General features: G+C 40.6%; 1 protein-coding gene across 1 annotated transcript in view; it reads right to left on the bottom strand.

The window, feature by feature from the left end:
• Window positions 1-17930, bottom strand: part of LOC101425427 (ectonucleotide pyrophosphatase/phosphodiesterase family member 3) — a 45075-nt gene extending 27145 nt beyond the window's left edge. The window contains 4 exon segments of the mRNA XM_012521623.3: window positions 8682-8702; window positions 15148-15363; window positions 15781-15868; window positions 17847-17930. Of these exon segments, the coding sequence (XP_012377077.2) occupies window positions 8682-8702; window positions 15148-15363; window positions 15781-15868; window positions 17847-17930 (409 nt within the window).
• Between the last annotated feature and the right edge of the window lie 1128 nt (window positions 17931-19058).

Genomic DNA, 19058 nt, shown 5'->3' with positions numbered 1-19058 from the left:
TGGCATAGATTGCTGCCTGGTGGAATTCTTGAGCCTCAGGGCTGGAAGTCCACTCTTCCAGTTCAGTGGCTGTTGGAGTCCTACTATTTCTGAGGACTGGGAATTGGGGTCCTCCCACCTGGAGTGCTGAGTGAGGTTCCTAAAAGCCGCAAGTTATGAGAAAAACCAGGTTTCCCTGAAACTTCAATGACCTCAGTGAATATATACTTCAGTTAGTGTTGCTCATCCAAGGCCTTTCAAAGTCAAAATGGGAAATAAGAAAAGCTCTGGAGTAAAAGAAAATGTCGTAAATTGTCTTTTAAAGTATAGGGAACAATTTGGTTATAAGCCAGTAATTAAAAGGAATGAAACTCTTGTACAAAACTGCATGGTCATAGGTTTCAAAGAGATCTTTTAAATATTATTTTACACTTAAACTTATTTTGTATGAGCATGAAAATAAGTAACTGTCTATTTATGCCTATTTGGTCAGTGTATATCTTCATACATCAGGATGGTAGTATCAAAATGACAAATGAAAATTCTTTAAAGACCTCTATTCAAATTGTTAAAAATTAAATATGTGCTTATTATGGTGAAAGACTATTCCTGGAGACCAAATCAGGCTAAGCAGGATGGAAAGGTCATATAGAAATTTGAATATAGAAACTTTTGGGACAGGAAAAAAGGTTTTTTCCTGACCTCTTTGACCTACCCAGCCTTTTGGAAGAGTTATGAGGGAGGGGCTAAGTGTTTTGGATTAAAATTCTTATCTTCTAGGCTGGGGAATTATGAATCAGTTTGTCCTGTAATCCCCCAATTCAAACTTTTTTATTTTATTTTATTTATTCATTTTTTTTAAAATATTACATTCCAAAAATATGAGGTCCCCATTCACCCCCACTGCCCCCTCCCCACCACTCCCCCCACAGTAACACTCTCCCCCATCATCATGACACATCCACTGCATTTTGTGAGTACATCTCTGGGCATCGCTGTACCCCATGTCCTGTGGTCCACACCATAGCCCACACTCTCCCACGTTCCATCCAATGGGCCATGGGAGGACATACAATGTCTGGAAATTGTCCCTGCAGCACCACTCAGGACAACTCCAAGTCCCGAAAATGCCTCCACATCTCATCTCTTCCTCCCATTGCCCGCACCCAGCAGCCATCATGGCCACTTTTTCCACACCAATGCCACATTTTCTCGATTATTAACCATAATAGTTCATGAATAGAATATCATTAAGTCCACTCTTATCCTTACTGTATTCCTCCTTCCTGTGGACCATGGCTTGGTTGTGTCCATTCCACATCTATGTCAAGAGGGAGCTTAGATTCCACATAGATACTGGGTGCAATCCTCCTGCTTTCAGTTGTAGGCATTCTAGGCTCCATGGTGTGGGGGTTGACATTCTTCAACTCCATGTTAGCTGAGTGGGGTAAGTCCAATAAATCAGGGTGTAGGAGCTGAAGTCTGTTGAGGCTCAGGGCCTGGCTATCATATTGTCAGTCCAGAGATTCAAATCCCCTAGATATATCTTAAACCCCAGCACCAACTACAATTCCAGTAAAGTAGCATGAAAGGCTTGTGAAAAGAGATCATATCTGAGTCCAGCTCCATCACGCAGAAACACCAGCTCCAAAGAAGGGCCAACTGACATGGCAGTGAACCCCATCTGCCATGACCATAGAACCTGTGAGTCTCTTTAGCCCTCAAAAGAACCAATACCTAGGGTTGTATCAACTTTATCTGTCTCTGAGACTCTGCTCAGGTGTGCATAAGGGCAATCCTTCTGACAACCTCCAGACTCTTTTTTAGAGACTCATAGCCATATAAACTCATTTGTCCTTTCCATTTCCCCCTTAATTTAGGTCAAACAGCATTTTTAATTCCTGTTATTATATGTAGACAGGGATATTCTGCTGGTCCATGTTGAACCTTTAATTCAAGGTCATTTTCTAGTTACGTCATCAGCTGGTACTTGGTAGGGATCCCTCAGTGCCAGGGAGGCTCATCCCCAGGTGTCATGTCCCATGCTTGAGGGCAAGCATGCAAAAGTTTGGCTCTCAGAACTGGCCGCCTCCAAGGTCTGAGGCACGAAATACGCCTCCCTTTGTTGGCCCCTCGGGATGAGGTATGCACCTACGCCTCCCCGCAGGGGAAACTCAAGCAAGCCCCCTCACACCACCTCCGTCTGGGCCAATCTCAGGGCCTCCTACCTCGTAAAGACACGTCTGCTCTCTTCCACCTATCAGCGAGCTATCCAGCTCAGCCCTCTCAAATTTAAGCTCTCCCTAGTAACTACTGCTTCTATGCCCTTATAAGGTAACAACAGCTAATCTAGCCTATCAGAACCCAATCACCCTCCATCAATCCCCTCTCTTCATACTCTATAAAACTGCTTGTACTTCCTCGATAAAGTAGACCTGCGCCATCCACCTCATCTCCGCAGTTGTCCTTCGAGTCACTGTACATCCTCTCATGCCTGCGCCTCCCCACCCCGAGCCCCCTGTCTAGAGAAGCGGGGGCTCCTCACCTCAACGCTGGAAAGGCATTCCATTTACATGCTGAGTTTGGTTTTGAGACTGGCCACATTTGAGTAACACGGAGGCTGTCAGGAGGGAACTCTTAGGCACAGTGCTGCTCTAGGCCTTGTTCTTATTTCAGGTGTATAGGCTCACAAGCATAGTCATTAGTATCAGGGGGTCACTGTTGGACCCTCATTCCTTCCTGGTCCTTGCCGTTGCATCTGGGGAACTGCCGCTGCTCCCCTAGGGACCACGACAGAGCCGCCCCCACCCCAGGCCAGGAACCCAGTACCCCCCCCCAGCTGTTGTTTTTATTTGTTTCCACTATGAGTATATCCAAACATTTCCATGCACCCTGGACACATGCCCTGTATAACTCCCTGTCAACCATATGTTCCCTGTCAATATCATCCCATATCAGTATTCCTCCACTGCCATTGTTGAACCACTCTGTGATCCAAAACTTCCTGAAAAGTGAAGCCCAATATAATGTCAGGTTCCCTTACTAGTAAAATGGAATATAGCAATGAGTTTAAAGGTTAGATATAGAATACATATTGATTTGGAAAAATTCCACATCCTATCTTTTTCTTTTCTTTTTTCCCTAATTATTGAGCTTCTCTTCACAAGAGCCTTAGATCACAGTAATTCATATATACAATATTCAGTACTCCCACATATCCATTATAAAACCTTTTCCCTTCCACAGTGATAATCTTTTAACTTATTCATATCATATTTACTGAAACTGATGTAGAGAAATTGAGACAATAGCTTTCAAACAAGGTAACATTTGTGTTTACATTGTGGTTTATACTTTAGGCTATACAGTTTTCTAAATTTTTTAGTTATCCTATGTTTTACATTATGGTTTACATTATTAGTCTGTTGTCCCCTATATGTTTTTGGTGTAATATTACATGTTTTATATCCATCCTCGTGTACTCTTGTGAAACACTGCTTTTGCCCTCACATTTACTTTGGTTCCATCTATTTAATATCAATTTCCCCCTCCCCTTGGGCCCCACAGTGATAGTCAATCTTCATTTCTTGAGGAGCCATGTTCAGAGATACTTGCTACAGTGTTGAGGGCTTGACTTGCTCAACTGCCCTAATACCCTGGGAGCCACCCTTTCTCTTGAGAGATACAGTTCCCTCTATTTGATGGCATTAGTCCTCCCCAGGTTGTGGGTCTAACTTTACTCTCATTATATGGGTCTCTACCCAATGGTATAACCCACTCAGGGAAAATGAGCATTCACATATTCCCTAGGAGTCTGTCCTGCATCAGATTATCCCCTTTGAGTATCTTAAACAGGTAACTTTCCTAATTATATTTTGAAAAGGTTTTCTCAGCATTATACTCTCAACCAACACCTGACAATCTCCTATGTTCGTGTGTTGCCCCACCCTCCCCCCAATTTCTTGGGCAATATTACCCATCCGCCCATCCCTAGCCCCCCTCAAGCCCTCAAAGCCCCACCCAAAGGTAACCCTATGCCCCCATTTTATCCCTTCCTTGTACACATACTTACCTCCAGTTTATCATAGACTTCACCCATATAGATGTCAGCTTACATCCTTCCTCTACCCCCTGAATTTCTGTAAGCCTATCTTCTAGTCTCTAGCTCTCTGAGGCAGCTTGCTTATTTCATATCATTGAGGTCATGTAGTATTTGTCCTTCAATGCCTGGGTTGCTTCACTCAACATAAGGTTCTCAAGATTCATCCATGTTCTCACGTGTGCTTGTAGTGTATTTGTTCTTAAAGCTGAGTAGTAATCCATTGTATGTATATACCACATTTTATTGATCCACTCATCTGTTGATGGGCATTTGGGTCGATTCCAACTTTGGGCGATAGTGAACAATGCTGCTATGAACACTGGTGTGCATATATCAGTTTGTGTCCCTGCCTTCAGTTCTGCCGGGTATATACCCAGCAGTGGAATTGCTGGGTCATATGGCAAACCTATGGTTAGTTTTTTGAGAAACCACCAAATTGTCCTCCAGAATGGTTGGATCCTTCTGCATTCCCACCAGCAGTGGATGAGTGTTCCCATTTCTTCACATCCTCTCCAGCATTTGTATTCTTCTGTTTTTTTCATAGCTGCCAAACTTATGGGAGTAAGATGGTATCTCATTGTAGTTTTGATTTTCATTTCCCAGATAGCTAGAGATTTGGAGCACTTTTTCATGTGCTTTTTAGCCATTTGTATTTCTTCTTTGGAGAAGTGTCTGCTTAAATCTTTTTCCCATTTTTTAAATGGGTTGTTTATCTTTTTATTTTCATATATAAGCTATAAGTCTCTTATCAGATATATGGTTGCCAAATATTTTCTCCCATTGTGTTGGTTTCCTTTTTACTTTCTTGACAAACTCCTTTGAAGTGCAGAAGGCTTTAATTTTGAGGAAGTCCCATTTATCTATTTGGTCTTTTGCTGCTTGTGCTTTTGGTGTGATGTTCATGAAGCCATTTCCTATTATAAGTTCTTGTTTCCCTACACTGCTTTCCAAAGTCTTTATGGTCTAGGCTCTTATATTTAGGTCTTTGATCCATCTTGAGTTGATCTTTGTATAAGGTGTGAGATGGTAATCCTCTTTCATTCTTCTACATATGGATATCCAGTTCTCCAGGCACCATTTGTTGAATAGGCCATTATCTCCCAGTTAAGAGAGTTTGGTGGCTTTATCGAATAATATATGGCTATATATATGAGGCTCTATATCAGAACTTTCAATTCGATTCCATTGGTCTGTGTGTCTCTCCTTATGCCAATACCATGCTGTTTTCACTACTGTAGCTTTGTAGTATGTTTTGAAGTTAGGTAGTGTGATTCCTCCAATTTCTTTTTTCTTTTTCAATATGTCTTTGGCTTTTCGGGGCCTCTTTCCTTTCCAAATAAATTTCATAGTTAGTTTTTCTAGTTCCTTAAAGAAGGCTGTGTTGATTTTTATTGGGATTGCATTGAATGTGTAGATCAGTTTTGGTAGGATAGACATCTTAATAATATTTAGTCTTCCTATCCATGAACAGGGAATATTCTTCCATTTATTTAGGTCTTCTTTGATTTCCTTGAACAGTATTGTATAATTCTCGGTGTATAAGTTTTTTACATCTTTAGTTAAATTTATGCCTAAATATTTGATTTTTTAATTTACTATTGTGAATGGTATTTGTTTCTTGATTTCCTCCTGATCTTGCTCATCATTGGTGTACAGAAATGCTACTGATTTTTGCGCATTGATCTTATAACCTGTGACTTTACTAAACTCATTTATGAGTTCTAGAAGCTTTGTTGTAGACCTCTCAGGATTTTCTATGTATAGGATCACGTCATCTGCAAATAATGAAATTTTGACTTCTTCCTTTCCAATTTGAATGCGTTTTATATCTGGTTCTTGCCTCAGTGCTCGAGCAAGTACTTCTAAGACAATGTTGAATAGAAAGGGAGAGAGTGTGCATCCTTGTCTTGTTCCTGAAATTAGAGGGAAGGATTTTAGGATTTCTCCATTGTAAACCATGTTGGCTGTGGGTTTTTCATATATACTCTATCATGTTCAAAAAATTTCCTTGTATTCCAATCTTTTGGAGTGGTTTTATCAAGAAAGGGTGCTGTATTTTGTCAAATGCTTTTTCTGCATCTATAGATATAATCATGGGATTTTTTTCCTTCAATCTGTTTATATGGTGTATTACATTGATTGATTTTCTTATGTTGAACCATCCTTGCATACCTGGAATGAATCCCACTTGGTCGTGGTGTATAATTCGTTTAATGTGTTGTTGAATACGATTAGCAAGTATTTTGTTAAGTATTTTTGCGTCTAGGTTCATTAGAGAAATAGGTCTGTAATTTTCCTTTCTTGTGGTGTCTTTGTTTGGCTTTGGTACTAGGGTAATTTTGGCATCATAGAATGACTTAGGCAATGTTCCTTCTGTTTCGATTTTTTGGAAGAGTTTCAGCAGGATTGGTGTTAGTTCTTTCTGGAATGTTTTGTAGAATTCACCTGTGAAGCCGTCTGGTCCTAGGCTCTTCTTAGTTGGGAGGTTTTTAATGACTGATTCTATCTTTTTACTTGTGATTGGTTTGTTGAGATCTTCAATTTCTTCTTTCATCAATATAGGCTGCTTATGTGTTTCTAGGAATTTGTCCATTTCCTCTGAATTGTCGTTTTTGCTGGAATATAGTTTTTCAAAGTATCCTCTTATGATAGTCTTTATTTCTGTGGGGTCAGTGGTGATATCTCCTTTCTCATTTCTTATTTTGTGTATTTGCATCTTCTCTCTTTTTTTCTTTGTTAGTCTCGCTAAAGGTTTGTCAATTTTATTGATCTTCTCAAAAAACCAGCTCTTGGTCTTGTTTATCTTTTCAAGTGCTTTCTTATTTTCTATTTCATTTAGTTCTGCTCTTATCTTTGTTATTTCCTTCCTTCTTCTTCCTGTGGGATTACTTTGTTGGTTTTTTTTTCTAATTCCTCCAAATGTGCAGTTAGTTCTTCAATTTTTGCTCTTTCTTCTTTTTTGATGTATGAATTTATGGCTATAAATTTCCCTCACAGTACTGCTTTTGCTGCATCCCATAAATTTTGGTATGTTGTTATTATTATCATTTGTTTCAATGTAGTCATTAATTTCTTTTGGGATTTCCTCTTTGACCCACTGTTTTTCTAAGAGTGTGCTGTTTAATTTCCATATCTTGGTGTGAAATCTGGGCCTCTGGCCCTTGCAGATTTCCAGCTTCACTCCACTGTGGACAGAGATATCATTTTGTATGATTTTGATCTTTCTGAATTCATTAAGCCTTTCTTTGTGGCCTAGCATATGGTCTATCTTGGAGAATGATCCATGGGCACTTGAGAAAAATGTATATCCTGTTGTGTTTGGGTGTAATGATCTGTATATGTCTATTAGATCCAGCTCCTCTAATATACTGTTCAAATATTTTGTTTCTTTAGTGATTCTCTTTTGAGACGTTCTGTCCACAGTTGATAGTGGTGTATTAAAATCCCCCACTATAATTGTAGATGCATCTATTCTTTCACTTAGTTTTTCCAGTGTTTGCCTCATGTATTTAGAGGTGCCCTCGTTAGGAGCATAAATATTTATGATTGTTCGTTATTCTTGAGAGATTGTCCCTTTCACTAATATGTAGTATCCTTCTTTGTCTCTCACAATTGTTTCGCATTTAAAGTCTATTTTGTCCAATATTAATATAGCTACTCCTGCCTTTTTTTGGTTGTTTGTTTGTAAGATTGTTTTCCAACCATTCACTTTCAGCCTCCATGAATCTCTGGGTCTACAATGTGTCTCTTGTAGACAGCCTATAGATGGGTCATATTTCCTTATCCAATGTCCCAGTCTGAATCTTTTGATAGGTAAGTTTAATCCATTGACATTCAGTGTTATTACTTTCAAGGAATAATTTTTGTTAGCCATATTTTGATTGGACTTGTGTTTGTCATATTTTGTTTGTTTTTTTTTTCTTCTCTTTTTGTCTTTTTTATTGCTCTTACACTCTCCTCCAACTCTGCCTGTCCTGTTTTTTCCTTTCTTCCTGCAGAACTCCCTTTAGAATTTCTTGAAGGGGAGGTTTCTTGTTGGCATATTCTTTCAATTTCTGTTTATCTGTGAATATTTTGAACTCTCCATCATTTTTGAATGCTAATTTAGCTGGATAGAGTATTCTTGGCTGGAAATTTTTTTCTTTTAGTTCCTTGACTATATCATACCACTGCCTTCTTGCCTCCATGGTTTCAGATGAGAAATCAGCACTTAATCTTATGGAGCCTCCCTTGTATGTGATGGTTTTCTTTTCTCTTGCTGCTTTTAGAATTTTCTTTTTGTCTTGAGTGTTGGATAATTTGACAAGTATATGTCTTGGGATGGACCTGTTGGGGTTTATGATGTTTGGGGTGCGTTGTGCTTCTTGGATATGTACATCTGTCTCTTTCAGTAGATTTGGAAAGTTTTCAGCCATTATTTCCTGCAACACTCCTTCGGATCCCTTTCCCTTCTCTTCTCCTTCTGGGATGTCTATAATACGTATGTTTGTGCATTTTGCATTGTCATTCAGGTCCCTAAGTCCTAGCTGGATTTTTTCTATCTTTTTATCAATCAATTCTACTATCTGTTTGATTTCTGATGTACTGTCTTCCACATCGCTAATTCTCTGCTCTGCCTCTTCTAATCTGCTGCTATTTGCTGCGAGTGTATTTTTGATTTCTTGAACTGTGGTGTTCATTCCCATCATATCTGTTATCTTTTTGCATTTGTCTGCAATTTCCCCTCCAAGTGTTTTCTTCATATTGTTAACCTCTTCCTTTACTTCATTAAATTTGTCGGTGATATATGTTCTGAGATCTTTAATTACTTGTGCGAAGTTCTGCTCCCCTTCCTGGTTTTTAGTTTGTTCAATGGATTCAGCCATGTTTTCCTGATTACTGGTTTTGTTTGTAGATTTTTGTTGCTGTCTGGTCATCATTTTATCTTGATGGGTTTAATCAGTTCCTTAGCTTCTTTGTCTAGTCTTGGGGATTAATTAGCTGTTGTTTTTGCGTAAGTGTTATATCTTCTCTTTGTCACTTTGTTCTTCTTATTCTAATTTCTTATTGCTGGCTGAGTTCACTTTGAAGGAAAGTATTAGCACCAGGGAAAGGCAATTGTGTGAGAAAGGAAAATGTGTAAAGTAGTATTGGTAATAAATGTTAACAGAGCAACAATATGAGATCTGGGAGGATGGATATTAGATTCATGTAAGTTGTGTAGAGTTATAGCTGTAAGTAGAGTACCTATAATGAGGTAGTCAACTGAATATGGGAGGAATATGGTATGAATTAAAAAGCTAGTGTTTTCATGAGAGAGAGAAAGAGAAAAGAAAGGCAATAGTTTCAAGAGTGGAGAAAAGACAGAAAATAAAATAAAGGTATTAAAAATTAAGAGTTAGACAACTTGGGGTTCAAAGAAAGGGAGGTGGAATATAGGAGAAACAGTAGATGATGGAGAATATCAAGATGTGGGGGAAAGGGGATAGTGTAGGTAGCCAAAATCAATTCACACAGAAATGAGGCAACAGAGGATGAGGAAACCCAGGAAATGTGAGGTGTTCCCTGCAGCACCTATTGTATAATTAAGATAAAATAAAATAAGAAGAAAATGAGGGACAAGAGCAAAGAGAGGGAAAAAAAAAGAGAGAAGAAAGAAAGAAAGAAAAGGGGGGATGGGTAAAGAAAAGGGAGGGGAGCAAGTAAGGAAAAGAAAAGAAGATATAGAACACCAACAACAGCAACAACAAAAAGCCCCTAAATAAATGAAAAAAAAAGATCTTGGGGGATACAATGGGAGAAAAGAGTAGGAAATAATGCAATATTAGCAACCAGGACAATAAAAAATTAAAAATTAAAAATTAAAATTAAAATTAAAAAAAAGAAACGCAAATGTTGAGGGCTAGGACAATCAAGGACCTCAGATGGGCCTCAGGGCGTAGTGGATTCAGGGATGGAAAGTCTGTGATACTGCAGACTCAAGAGATGTGTCTCTGGGGTGTGGGCCACCAGGGTTTAGGGGACACAGACCTGGCAACCTCAAATCCAGTTAACAGGGAGCCTGGGAGCACCACAGTGCAGCAGAGCCTTCAGCAATCCCCACAGCTGGGTGCCAGCCCTATGGGAGAGGTCACATCCACAAACCCTGACCTATGTGTCCGAAACCTGAAATTCCCCCTCTCTCTAGGGTCTCTTTTGTGGCTGTATCAACAATTCGACTTCAGGACACCTCCTGTCCTGCAAGCCCCCGAAACAGCCAGTTGGGGGCACCTCTATATTGCAGCCAATTTAAGGACGCTGCAGATCTGCAGCCAGGCGTAGGGGGCAGGGCTCTAGCCGGAAGCACTGTATCAGTGTCCAAAACCGAAAATCCCACGCCTCGCAAAAGATTCCCCTAATCGGCTTCCAGATGCCTCCCACCCTGCAATCCCCTGAAACAGCCTCCTGGTGACGTCTCTTTACTGTGAGCGATTTAAGGCCACTGCAGATCAGCAGCCGGCCTTGGGCGTGGGGCTCTAGCCAGAAGCGCTATTATTTATGTCAGAAATCAAAAATTCCCCGCCTCACAAAAAACTCCCATCTGTCTCATCAAATCAGTTTGCGAAGGCCTCCTGCCCTGTTAGCCCCTTAATAGCCCGCTCAGGGCTTATGAATTCCCCAGTACCGCAGAGCCTCCAGGAATCGCCGCTGCAGTGCCGGTGCCGCGGTTCCACCCGCCCCCAGGGGGAGCGTCCCACACACAGCCCCTAACTCTGTGTAAGAGAGCCTCAATTTTATCTTTTCCACGAATTTTCTCTGTTACTTTCCCAAGAAATCAATGTCCAGACACCTCCTGCCCTGCAAAATCCTGAAACAGCCTGGTCCTGAAGAATTTCTATTGCTGCCCAGCCGCTTCTTTGCAGGAGAGACTATCAGGTGCACTCACTCAACCACCATCTTCAATTCAAACTTTTTAACAGCCTTAAAATAAGGGTGGCTAATAATCCTATTACCAAATGTCATAAGTTAAGAAAAAGTCCTTGAAAACTATGGAAATATCTTTTCTAAATTATAATTAAAACAAATTAAATGATTATACTATATTCCAGAACCTAGCAGTCAGTATGCTTTTAAGGTATTCATAATTTTAGAATTTTATTAAAGAAAAGAGGTTTTAGCCTCCTGTAAAAGAAGGAAAAATAATATAACTTGCATAAAATTTAATTGTTTCAATTTTATTTAGTTTGGGTATTATCTCCCTAGGTTTATAGAATACCAAATAAATAAACTAACGTTTTCTGTTTTAAATCTTCAAGATGATGAAAATTATAAGTTCATGTTTAATGAAATTAAGAAAAAGGTAAATTTTATTAGTTGCTAATTATAATTTAATAAGCTTACTTAAAGGTAAATGAGGGAAGCAGATTTGGCTCAACTGATAGAGCATCTACCTACCACATGGGAGGTCCAGGGTTCAAACCTAGGGCCTTTTGACCCATTGGAGCTGGCCCACACGCAGTGCTGATGCATGCAGGGAGTGCCAAGCCATGCAGGGGTGTCCCCCATGTAGGGCAGCCCCACATGTAAGGAGTGTGCCCCGTAAGGAGAGCCGCCCCACATGAAAAAAAAAAGCACAGCCTGCCCAGGAGTGGTGCTGTGCACACAGAGAGCTGATGCAGGCTTTCAAGGCACCTGACCTTTCTCACTCTCATGGTCCAGGATGTCATGGCTGGTCCTGTTTGGGTCTGCTCACCACCATCTTCTTTATCCTTTTAATAGGACCATCTACCTTCAAAATTCTAATTGTTTGTTTCTTAAAGAATCAACACCTTATTAGTCATGCGGGGATTTCATCCAGCTCCAGCCAGTGTGCCAGACCCATATTCCCTCAACTACAATAGAATAGACAGCAGGTTTTACACCTTGTCAGGCAGGGTCTACCCCCCCTAACCAGCATGAAGTTACAGAAGAATGGCCATCACCCTTCATCACCCCCTTAAGAATAAGGGCGTAAACTCTCTGGGGAGGAGTTGAGGCAGATTAGTTTAGGGAAAGGGAAGACTTGAGTCAGAGCCAAAGATTTGCCAGACAACATAGCCGGCAGACCACATGGCCAGGAGATCCCCCCAGAAACCTCCTGAGGGATCCCATGAAACCCTGGAATGAGAATTCATTTGGAATGAGAATTCTGTTCAGGGTCAAGGGAAAGCCCTGGATGCCCTCCAAAAGGCCTCATCATTGGGCCCCTGAGAAATGGCATGTGGGGCAACCAATCAGATCACCAAACACCTGTGGCCCTGTCCCAAACATTATGACGCAGGAGAAGGAAATACTTTAAAAAGCCCTGATGTGGGGCCCCATGAGCGCAATTCACCCTGCAGTATACCTGTGGTCTATGCCTCGGGTCATGTACTTTTCTCATTTTCTTGTTTCACAATAAACTCTTTACTCTTTGTCTACCCTTTAGTGTGTCCTTTAATTCTTTTATGAGACATAAGCCAAGAATCAAGAAGCCCAGAATCCAGAGCCATTCAGTAACACCTGTACTGTTATTTTAAGGATTAGGGGATGAAAATTCTTCACCTATTCTTGGATATAAGGAACAATGAGGCATCTGGTGCTCATTTGAACTTGAACTTCTTCAAATTCCACTTGACAAGTTCTTTGAACTTGTCATCAGAGCTGCCTTGACATTAGTCTCTCAGCTTGATGGGCTCCTGATAAGTGGACTCCAATTTTATCCTGAAATTCCAGCCCACCCAAGTGCTCTCATTCTCTTGCTGGAGGGCTTGGGCCTGGTCTTTGAGCTCTGGTTCTGATTCCCTTGGGGTCCCGTCTAACACTGGAATCTTGCCTGGTCTCCTTCTGGGATCTGAAGTCCTGCCTGTGGATTCAGCTTGGTGCCTCATCCACTACAAGGACCTTCCCAATAGGGACTGTCTGTTGGCCATTTTCCAAGTGTTGCTTTAGGGTTTCTCCACCACTGCCCGAAAGAACCCCTCCTGCTTTCATTTGTGTTTCCCCCTTGAGACCACTCTGTTCTCTGGGCACTTCCTGCTGAGTGGATACCACAGCTAGTGCCAGCTTACCATCCCCAGCTCTCCCAGCTCTTAATAACCAGCCATAACCATCTGATGCATAAACTGTAAAAGCAACAGTTTATGAGGGATATCAAAGACAGATTCAAGGTTTCAAGTGTCTCTGTAACAGGGTTAAGAATTAAAAAATAAACATGATTGCTAAATCATTATATAAATGCCTTTATATTATAAAATAGCAAAAAGTTAATACTTGAAATTACTGAAGTTGGCTAGAGTGGGCCCACTCCACTAGCCCGTCCACTCTAGACTTAACCTCACCCTTGTGTATGCTTACTTTTGTGAGTTATTCTAGATTGAGCTCACCCTTGTGCATGCTTACTATTGGAATGGTAACCTCTCCACCCTCCTCTGTTTAATATCCATATGGACAACCTCATGACTGACCTCAACTTTGGAATTTCCTATCTCAGAACCTTCATCTCTGAAAATGATTTAACTCTGTAACTCCCCCTGGCTTGTGGTTCAAGCTTGCTCAATCCCTTAATGTTTATTAATGAAGGAAACTGTGTCCAGCTCCACTCTGATTATTCATCAGCACTGATGTTACAAAACATTAGAATTTCTGCAGATCAGGGAGGCAGTTTGGGGCCAGAAGGCCACTGTGCTCCATTGCTTGGGCAACTGTTGTACTGTAAGAAAATTATTAAGAATTGTGATTCCATAAGCTTTCTAATCAATAGTGTCTGCCGTTTTAGCCTAGAATTGTGAATGATCACCTTGTCCATTGTTTTTTGGAATGTTGTAAAGCTGCTATGCAGGAAACCCCCTCACTTAGTAACCAAAAAACAAATGTTTAAAAGGAACAAATTACCAAACGTGGCATCTGCATGTCCTGTTTGTATTCCCCATAAAACTGAAAGCCGAGAACATTCATGTTCCTGTTCAGGGTACCTCGTATAGAATAGAGCACTTCGGGGCACGACGTCCCTCCTCGGGACCTGGCCATTCTCCTGGAGATGGGCACTGTTGTTCCAGGGGGAACTGACAAATCACAAGTTGCACGACCACCCTGAGATCATAGATTTGGTCTCTCATAAAAGGAGGCTCATTTTGGCTGCTGGTCAAAGTCTCACCCAGGAGAGGATGCTCTGCCTGGGCCTGTTTTTCCAAATGGGACTCTGATCAACCGCCAAAGGGAATTCCTGGCCTTGTAAAAGATCAGATGTTTGTGTTTTCCCCCAATTTGGTGAGTATGCATATATTTCTTTTTTTTTTTAAGATTTTTTTTTTTTTTTATTTCTCTTCCCTGCCCCACCCCCCATGTCCACCTGTCAGCAGCACCAGGAATCTGTGTCTCTTTTAGTTGTGTCATCTTGCTGAGTCAGCTCTCTATGTGTACGTCACCACTCCTGGGCAGCTCTCCTTACGGGGCATGCTCCTTGTGTGTGGGGCTCCCCTATGTGGGGGACACCCCTGCGTGGCATGGCACTCCTTGTAGGCATCAGCACTGCACATGCGCCAGCTCCACACAGGTCAGGAGGCCCTGGGTTTGAATCCTGAACCTCTCATGTGGTAGGCGGACACTCTATCCATTGAGCCAAATCCACTTCCCTATACTTTCATTCTTTCCTATATCTCTAATTAATTATTTTCTACTGTGATTACCCAATTATTATAATCATTTGCCATAACCTGAAACTCATTTAATTGAACAAAGATGCCTTTGCATAGCATGGAGAGTTTCTGCTTCTTTATTGAGCAGAACAGCAACCTATAAAAATCCTTCTCTATTTGGCTTTAAAGACACATCCAGAGAAAAAAACCTGCTTTTGCTTGGTATCATCTCTGTTTTGAATGATTATGGACAGTTAGCTCATAATGAAAGTAATTAATTTCTAAAAAGGGCTTTTCCATTTACAAAGTACATTCACGTGCTTAATCTTATCACCTATACATGACAATATCACATAAACATGTAAGGTTGAAAAATTGCATACCTTTACTTAGTAATCTGAGCTCAAACCCAAACCCAGCTGTTTCCTACCCCAGTCATAAACCAGCTTGCACCTTCACATTTTGAGGTTTACATGCAGTAATTGCTCATATTTTGTAGCTCTGGGCATGAATATTCTAGAGAATCTGTGGGCAAAGGATTAGTAATGTCACAAACAGAAGGCTTTGACACTTCCTTGGCATAGGATGGCTCATAAAAAGGCACCTTCAGAAGATGGTTTAAATTGCCATGGGTCCCATTGTTTAAGGCTGGTCGAATGTATAGAAAATCTTATTTTGAAAAAATAAGGAAAAAATAGATTTCAGCTTGAAGGCAACAACTCCTTTGTGGGGGCTGAGCGGAAAAAGTGCCTGCTACTTCAGTGCCTTTACTAAATCCTGCTGCAACTCAGCCTAGGCTGCACTGGCCATTGGGGCCACTGACATCTCCCCAGAGTTTCATGTCTTTCTAGAGCATAGGAGCAGGCACTGCAGATGTGCACTAGGAAATTCTCATGAACTCTTATACACCACCAGAGGAAAGGAGCATGACTTAATGATCACTTTGCAATTTAGTAAGGAGTTAAATAACATACTCTTAAGCGTAGCATATTAACCCTATGATTCAATTTATCACCAATTCCAAAATACTTATTTTAAAAAAAAAATACAGCCACCTTTTGTTGGTGAATTCATGACTATACTTACCACACATTAGGTTATAGACTTCAGTATTTTCAAATGGTTTAATTTCAGTCTTCTCTTTAACACTGGGTCCTTCTGCCAAAAAGATAGCCTAGGAGTAACAGTCAAACTATTACTATTCGCTATTCAAACCATCAACAGATGTTGTAACAGCTCTCATATTTATATTTCACAGCTCTGTAGCACTTCCTGTCAGCCTTCAAAAATGATTTTTAAATCATTTCTACCCATTGGCTGTGGTCTGGTCCAAGTTGTGTTCATTTCCATGGCACCCCACATAGCAACAGACTAGGAGAAAACAAGCAGCAGTGGACAATCTGTACTGGCAAAATTCTTCTTCTTTTTTTTTTTTTTTTTGAGGTGCCAAGACTAGGGATTGAACCCAGGACTTCGGATGTGGGAAACTGGCTCTCAAGCACTGAGCCACATCAGCTTCCCCAGCACAATTCTATAAGTGCTGGGCAATATATGTTAGAAATTCATCATCTAACTTCTTATGGCATGTTTATATTCTTTTCATATAATTGAACAAGTGCCTTAATAAGTGACAAAAATGTTAAAGTTTCTAAGCATTAAATTTTTGCACAACTTTCCAATCCACTTATTTCCCAAATGCATCTCCATTTACTGTCAGGATGAAGACATCTAAATATTTTTATTTATATTTAATCAGTGTTAGTTATATTATGTATAACAGATCTAAGAATTGTTGTTTTTTTATTTAAATAACTAGAAGAAAAATGTAAGAAATAGATAAGCAATGCTTTTCTGGGAACAGTGGTGTGTGTGTGTATGTATATATACATATATTTTAATCTGGAAGATAATTGGTAAAGAATTGGAGGCATAGATTTTTCTTGCAACAATGAACTTAATTGTCATATAGTACCCTGAATAATAGAAAAACTCTGCCTCCAAATAATTGCAGAGATGTAAGTCACTATGACAAAGTTAAGAGACAATATGTTCATAAAAAGTTTGATATCTTATTCTATTGATACTTGGAAAGGGGTCTATGCATATAGTCCTTCTAGATATACAGTGTTTGTAGATAAGACAGTCAAATTTCAATAATCATAAAGCTTAACTTACAGGGAACCCATCAGCTGGATTTTATAGGTGGACTCCATACATTTTCTCCCCCCCGGCCATCCACTGTTTTCTTCCTGCCTTCCTGGTGGCTACTTCTCAGTCTCTTTGATGGTTACTCTTTTTCTCCTCAACCTCTGAAAGTGGAAGTGACTCATGGTTCAGTACTCATTTTTCCTCTCTATACTCAATCCCTGGGGATCTAAATTCGTATTTTAAAAATAATTTATATGCTTAAGATTCATTTTTCAAAATCTCCAGGCCAGATTTTCTCTGCAGTTGCCTATTCAATATCTCTATTTGCATGTCTAATAAATACTTTAAATGTAACTTTTCCACATTTGTAAGAAATGTACCATACTTGTATAAGATGTTAATATTAGGGTGGTATATGAGAACCCTGTATTTTATGCATAATTTGTCTAGAAACTCACAATTTCTCTTAAAAAAAAACACACTACAAAATTTAACTTGTCCATTTGAACCCTAGTTCCTTTCCCCTGAATCAGCTACACCATGGCCACATCCTTCTAGTAGCTTACAAAGACCCTCAGTAATCTCTCCTCCAGCTCCCACCAAGTTAAGCACACTCCCACCACAGGGCCTTTGCACTGTTTCTTCTGCCCAGTATAACTGCCCCAGATGATTGAAAGGTTAATTCCTTCACCTCCTTCAAGTCTCTGCTCAAACATCACTTTCTTTATGACGCTTAAGCTCTCCACCCTATTTTAAACCATTGCATATTCCCCTTAATCAACTCTACTTTTTCTTTATTTTCCCAAAGCCTTTATGACCTAACATACAATATACTATAATCGTTGAGTATGCATACTATTTTATCTCTCTGCTAGAATGAAAGCTGCATGAGAGCAGGAATCTTTGCCTATTTTGCTCACACATACATCTAAAAAGCTTGAACAGTGTTAATCATAAAGTGAGTGCTCATTAAATATTTGTTTTTAAAAATGCAGTGTAATTACCTCCATGCCCTTAAACTCATTGTGATAACAGTGGTTGCAGCCTCCACAGGGTATGTGTGCATTACTCCTATAAAGAAATAGCATAGTCTCGAAGCCAAACTCAGCATGTAAATGCAATGCCTTCCCCCCAGCGTGGGACATGACACCCGGGGATGAGCCTCCCTGGCAACGAGGGACCACTATCAACTACCAACTGATGATGCAACTGGAAAATGACCTTATACGGAAGGTTCAATGCGGATCAGCAGAATATCCATGTCTACATAAAATACCATGACTTTAAAATGCTGTTTGACCTAAAGTAAGGGGGAAATGGAAAGGAGAAATGAGTTTATATGGCTACGAGTTTCTAAAAAAGAGTCTGGAGGCTGGCAGAAGGTTTGCCCTCATGCACAACTGAGCAGAGTCAGAGAGACAGATAAAGCAGATACAACCCCCAGATATTGGTTCCTTTGAGGGCTAAAGAGACCCATGGGAGTTATGGTCATGGCCGATGGGGTTAACTACCAGGGCAGATGGCCCCTATTTGGAAATGGTGTTTATGTGTGATGAATCTGGACTCAGATGGGATCTCCCTTCATAAGACTTCCATGCTAATGTGCTGGAGGTGCAGTTAATGTTGGGGTTTAAGATATATTTAGGGGATTTGAATCTCTGGACTGACAATGTGATAGCCAGATCCTGAGCCTCAACAGACTCCAGCACCTACAATCTGATTTATTGGACTTACCACACTCAGCTAAGATGGAGGTGAAGAAGGACAACCACCACACCATGGAGCCTAGAGTGATTACAACTGAAAATGGGAGGATTGCATCCAGCATCCAGGTGGAATCTGAGCCTCCTCTTGACATAAAGGTGCAATGGACACAACCAATCCAGTGGCCACATAGAAGAGGTGGCATTGGATTGGGAAAAAGGGACATAATGGACAAAGGGTATGGGGAAAGGCAGGAAGAGATGAGAGGTGGAGGCGTCTTCGGGACATGGAGCTACCCTGGATGGTGCTTCAGAGGTAATCACCGGACATTATAAATCCTCACAGGGCCTACTTGATGGAATGGAGGAGAGTATGGGCCACGATGTGAACCAATGTATGTGAGGTGCAGAGGTGCCCAAAGATGTACTTACCAGGTCCAGTGGATGTGTCATGATGATGGGAACGAGTGTTGTTGGGGGGGGGGAGAGGGGGGGTGGGGGGGTGGGGTTGTA

The sequence above is a fragment of the Dasypus novemcinctus genome, chromosome 11, assembly GCF_030445035.2.
Source record: "Dasypus novemcinctus isolate mDasNov1 chromosome 11, mDasNov1.1.hap2, whole genome shotgun sequence".
Taxonomy (NCBI): Eukaryota; Metazoa; Chordata; class Mammalia; order Cingulata; family Dasypodidae; genus Dasypus; species Dasypus novemcinctus.
The sequence above is the reverse complement of the archived record's forward strand: the minus strand, read 5'-3'. Positions and strand labels throughout refer to the sequence as shown.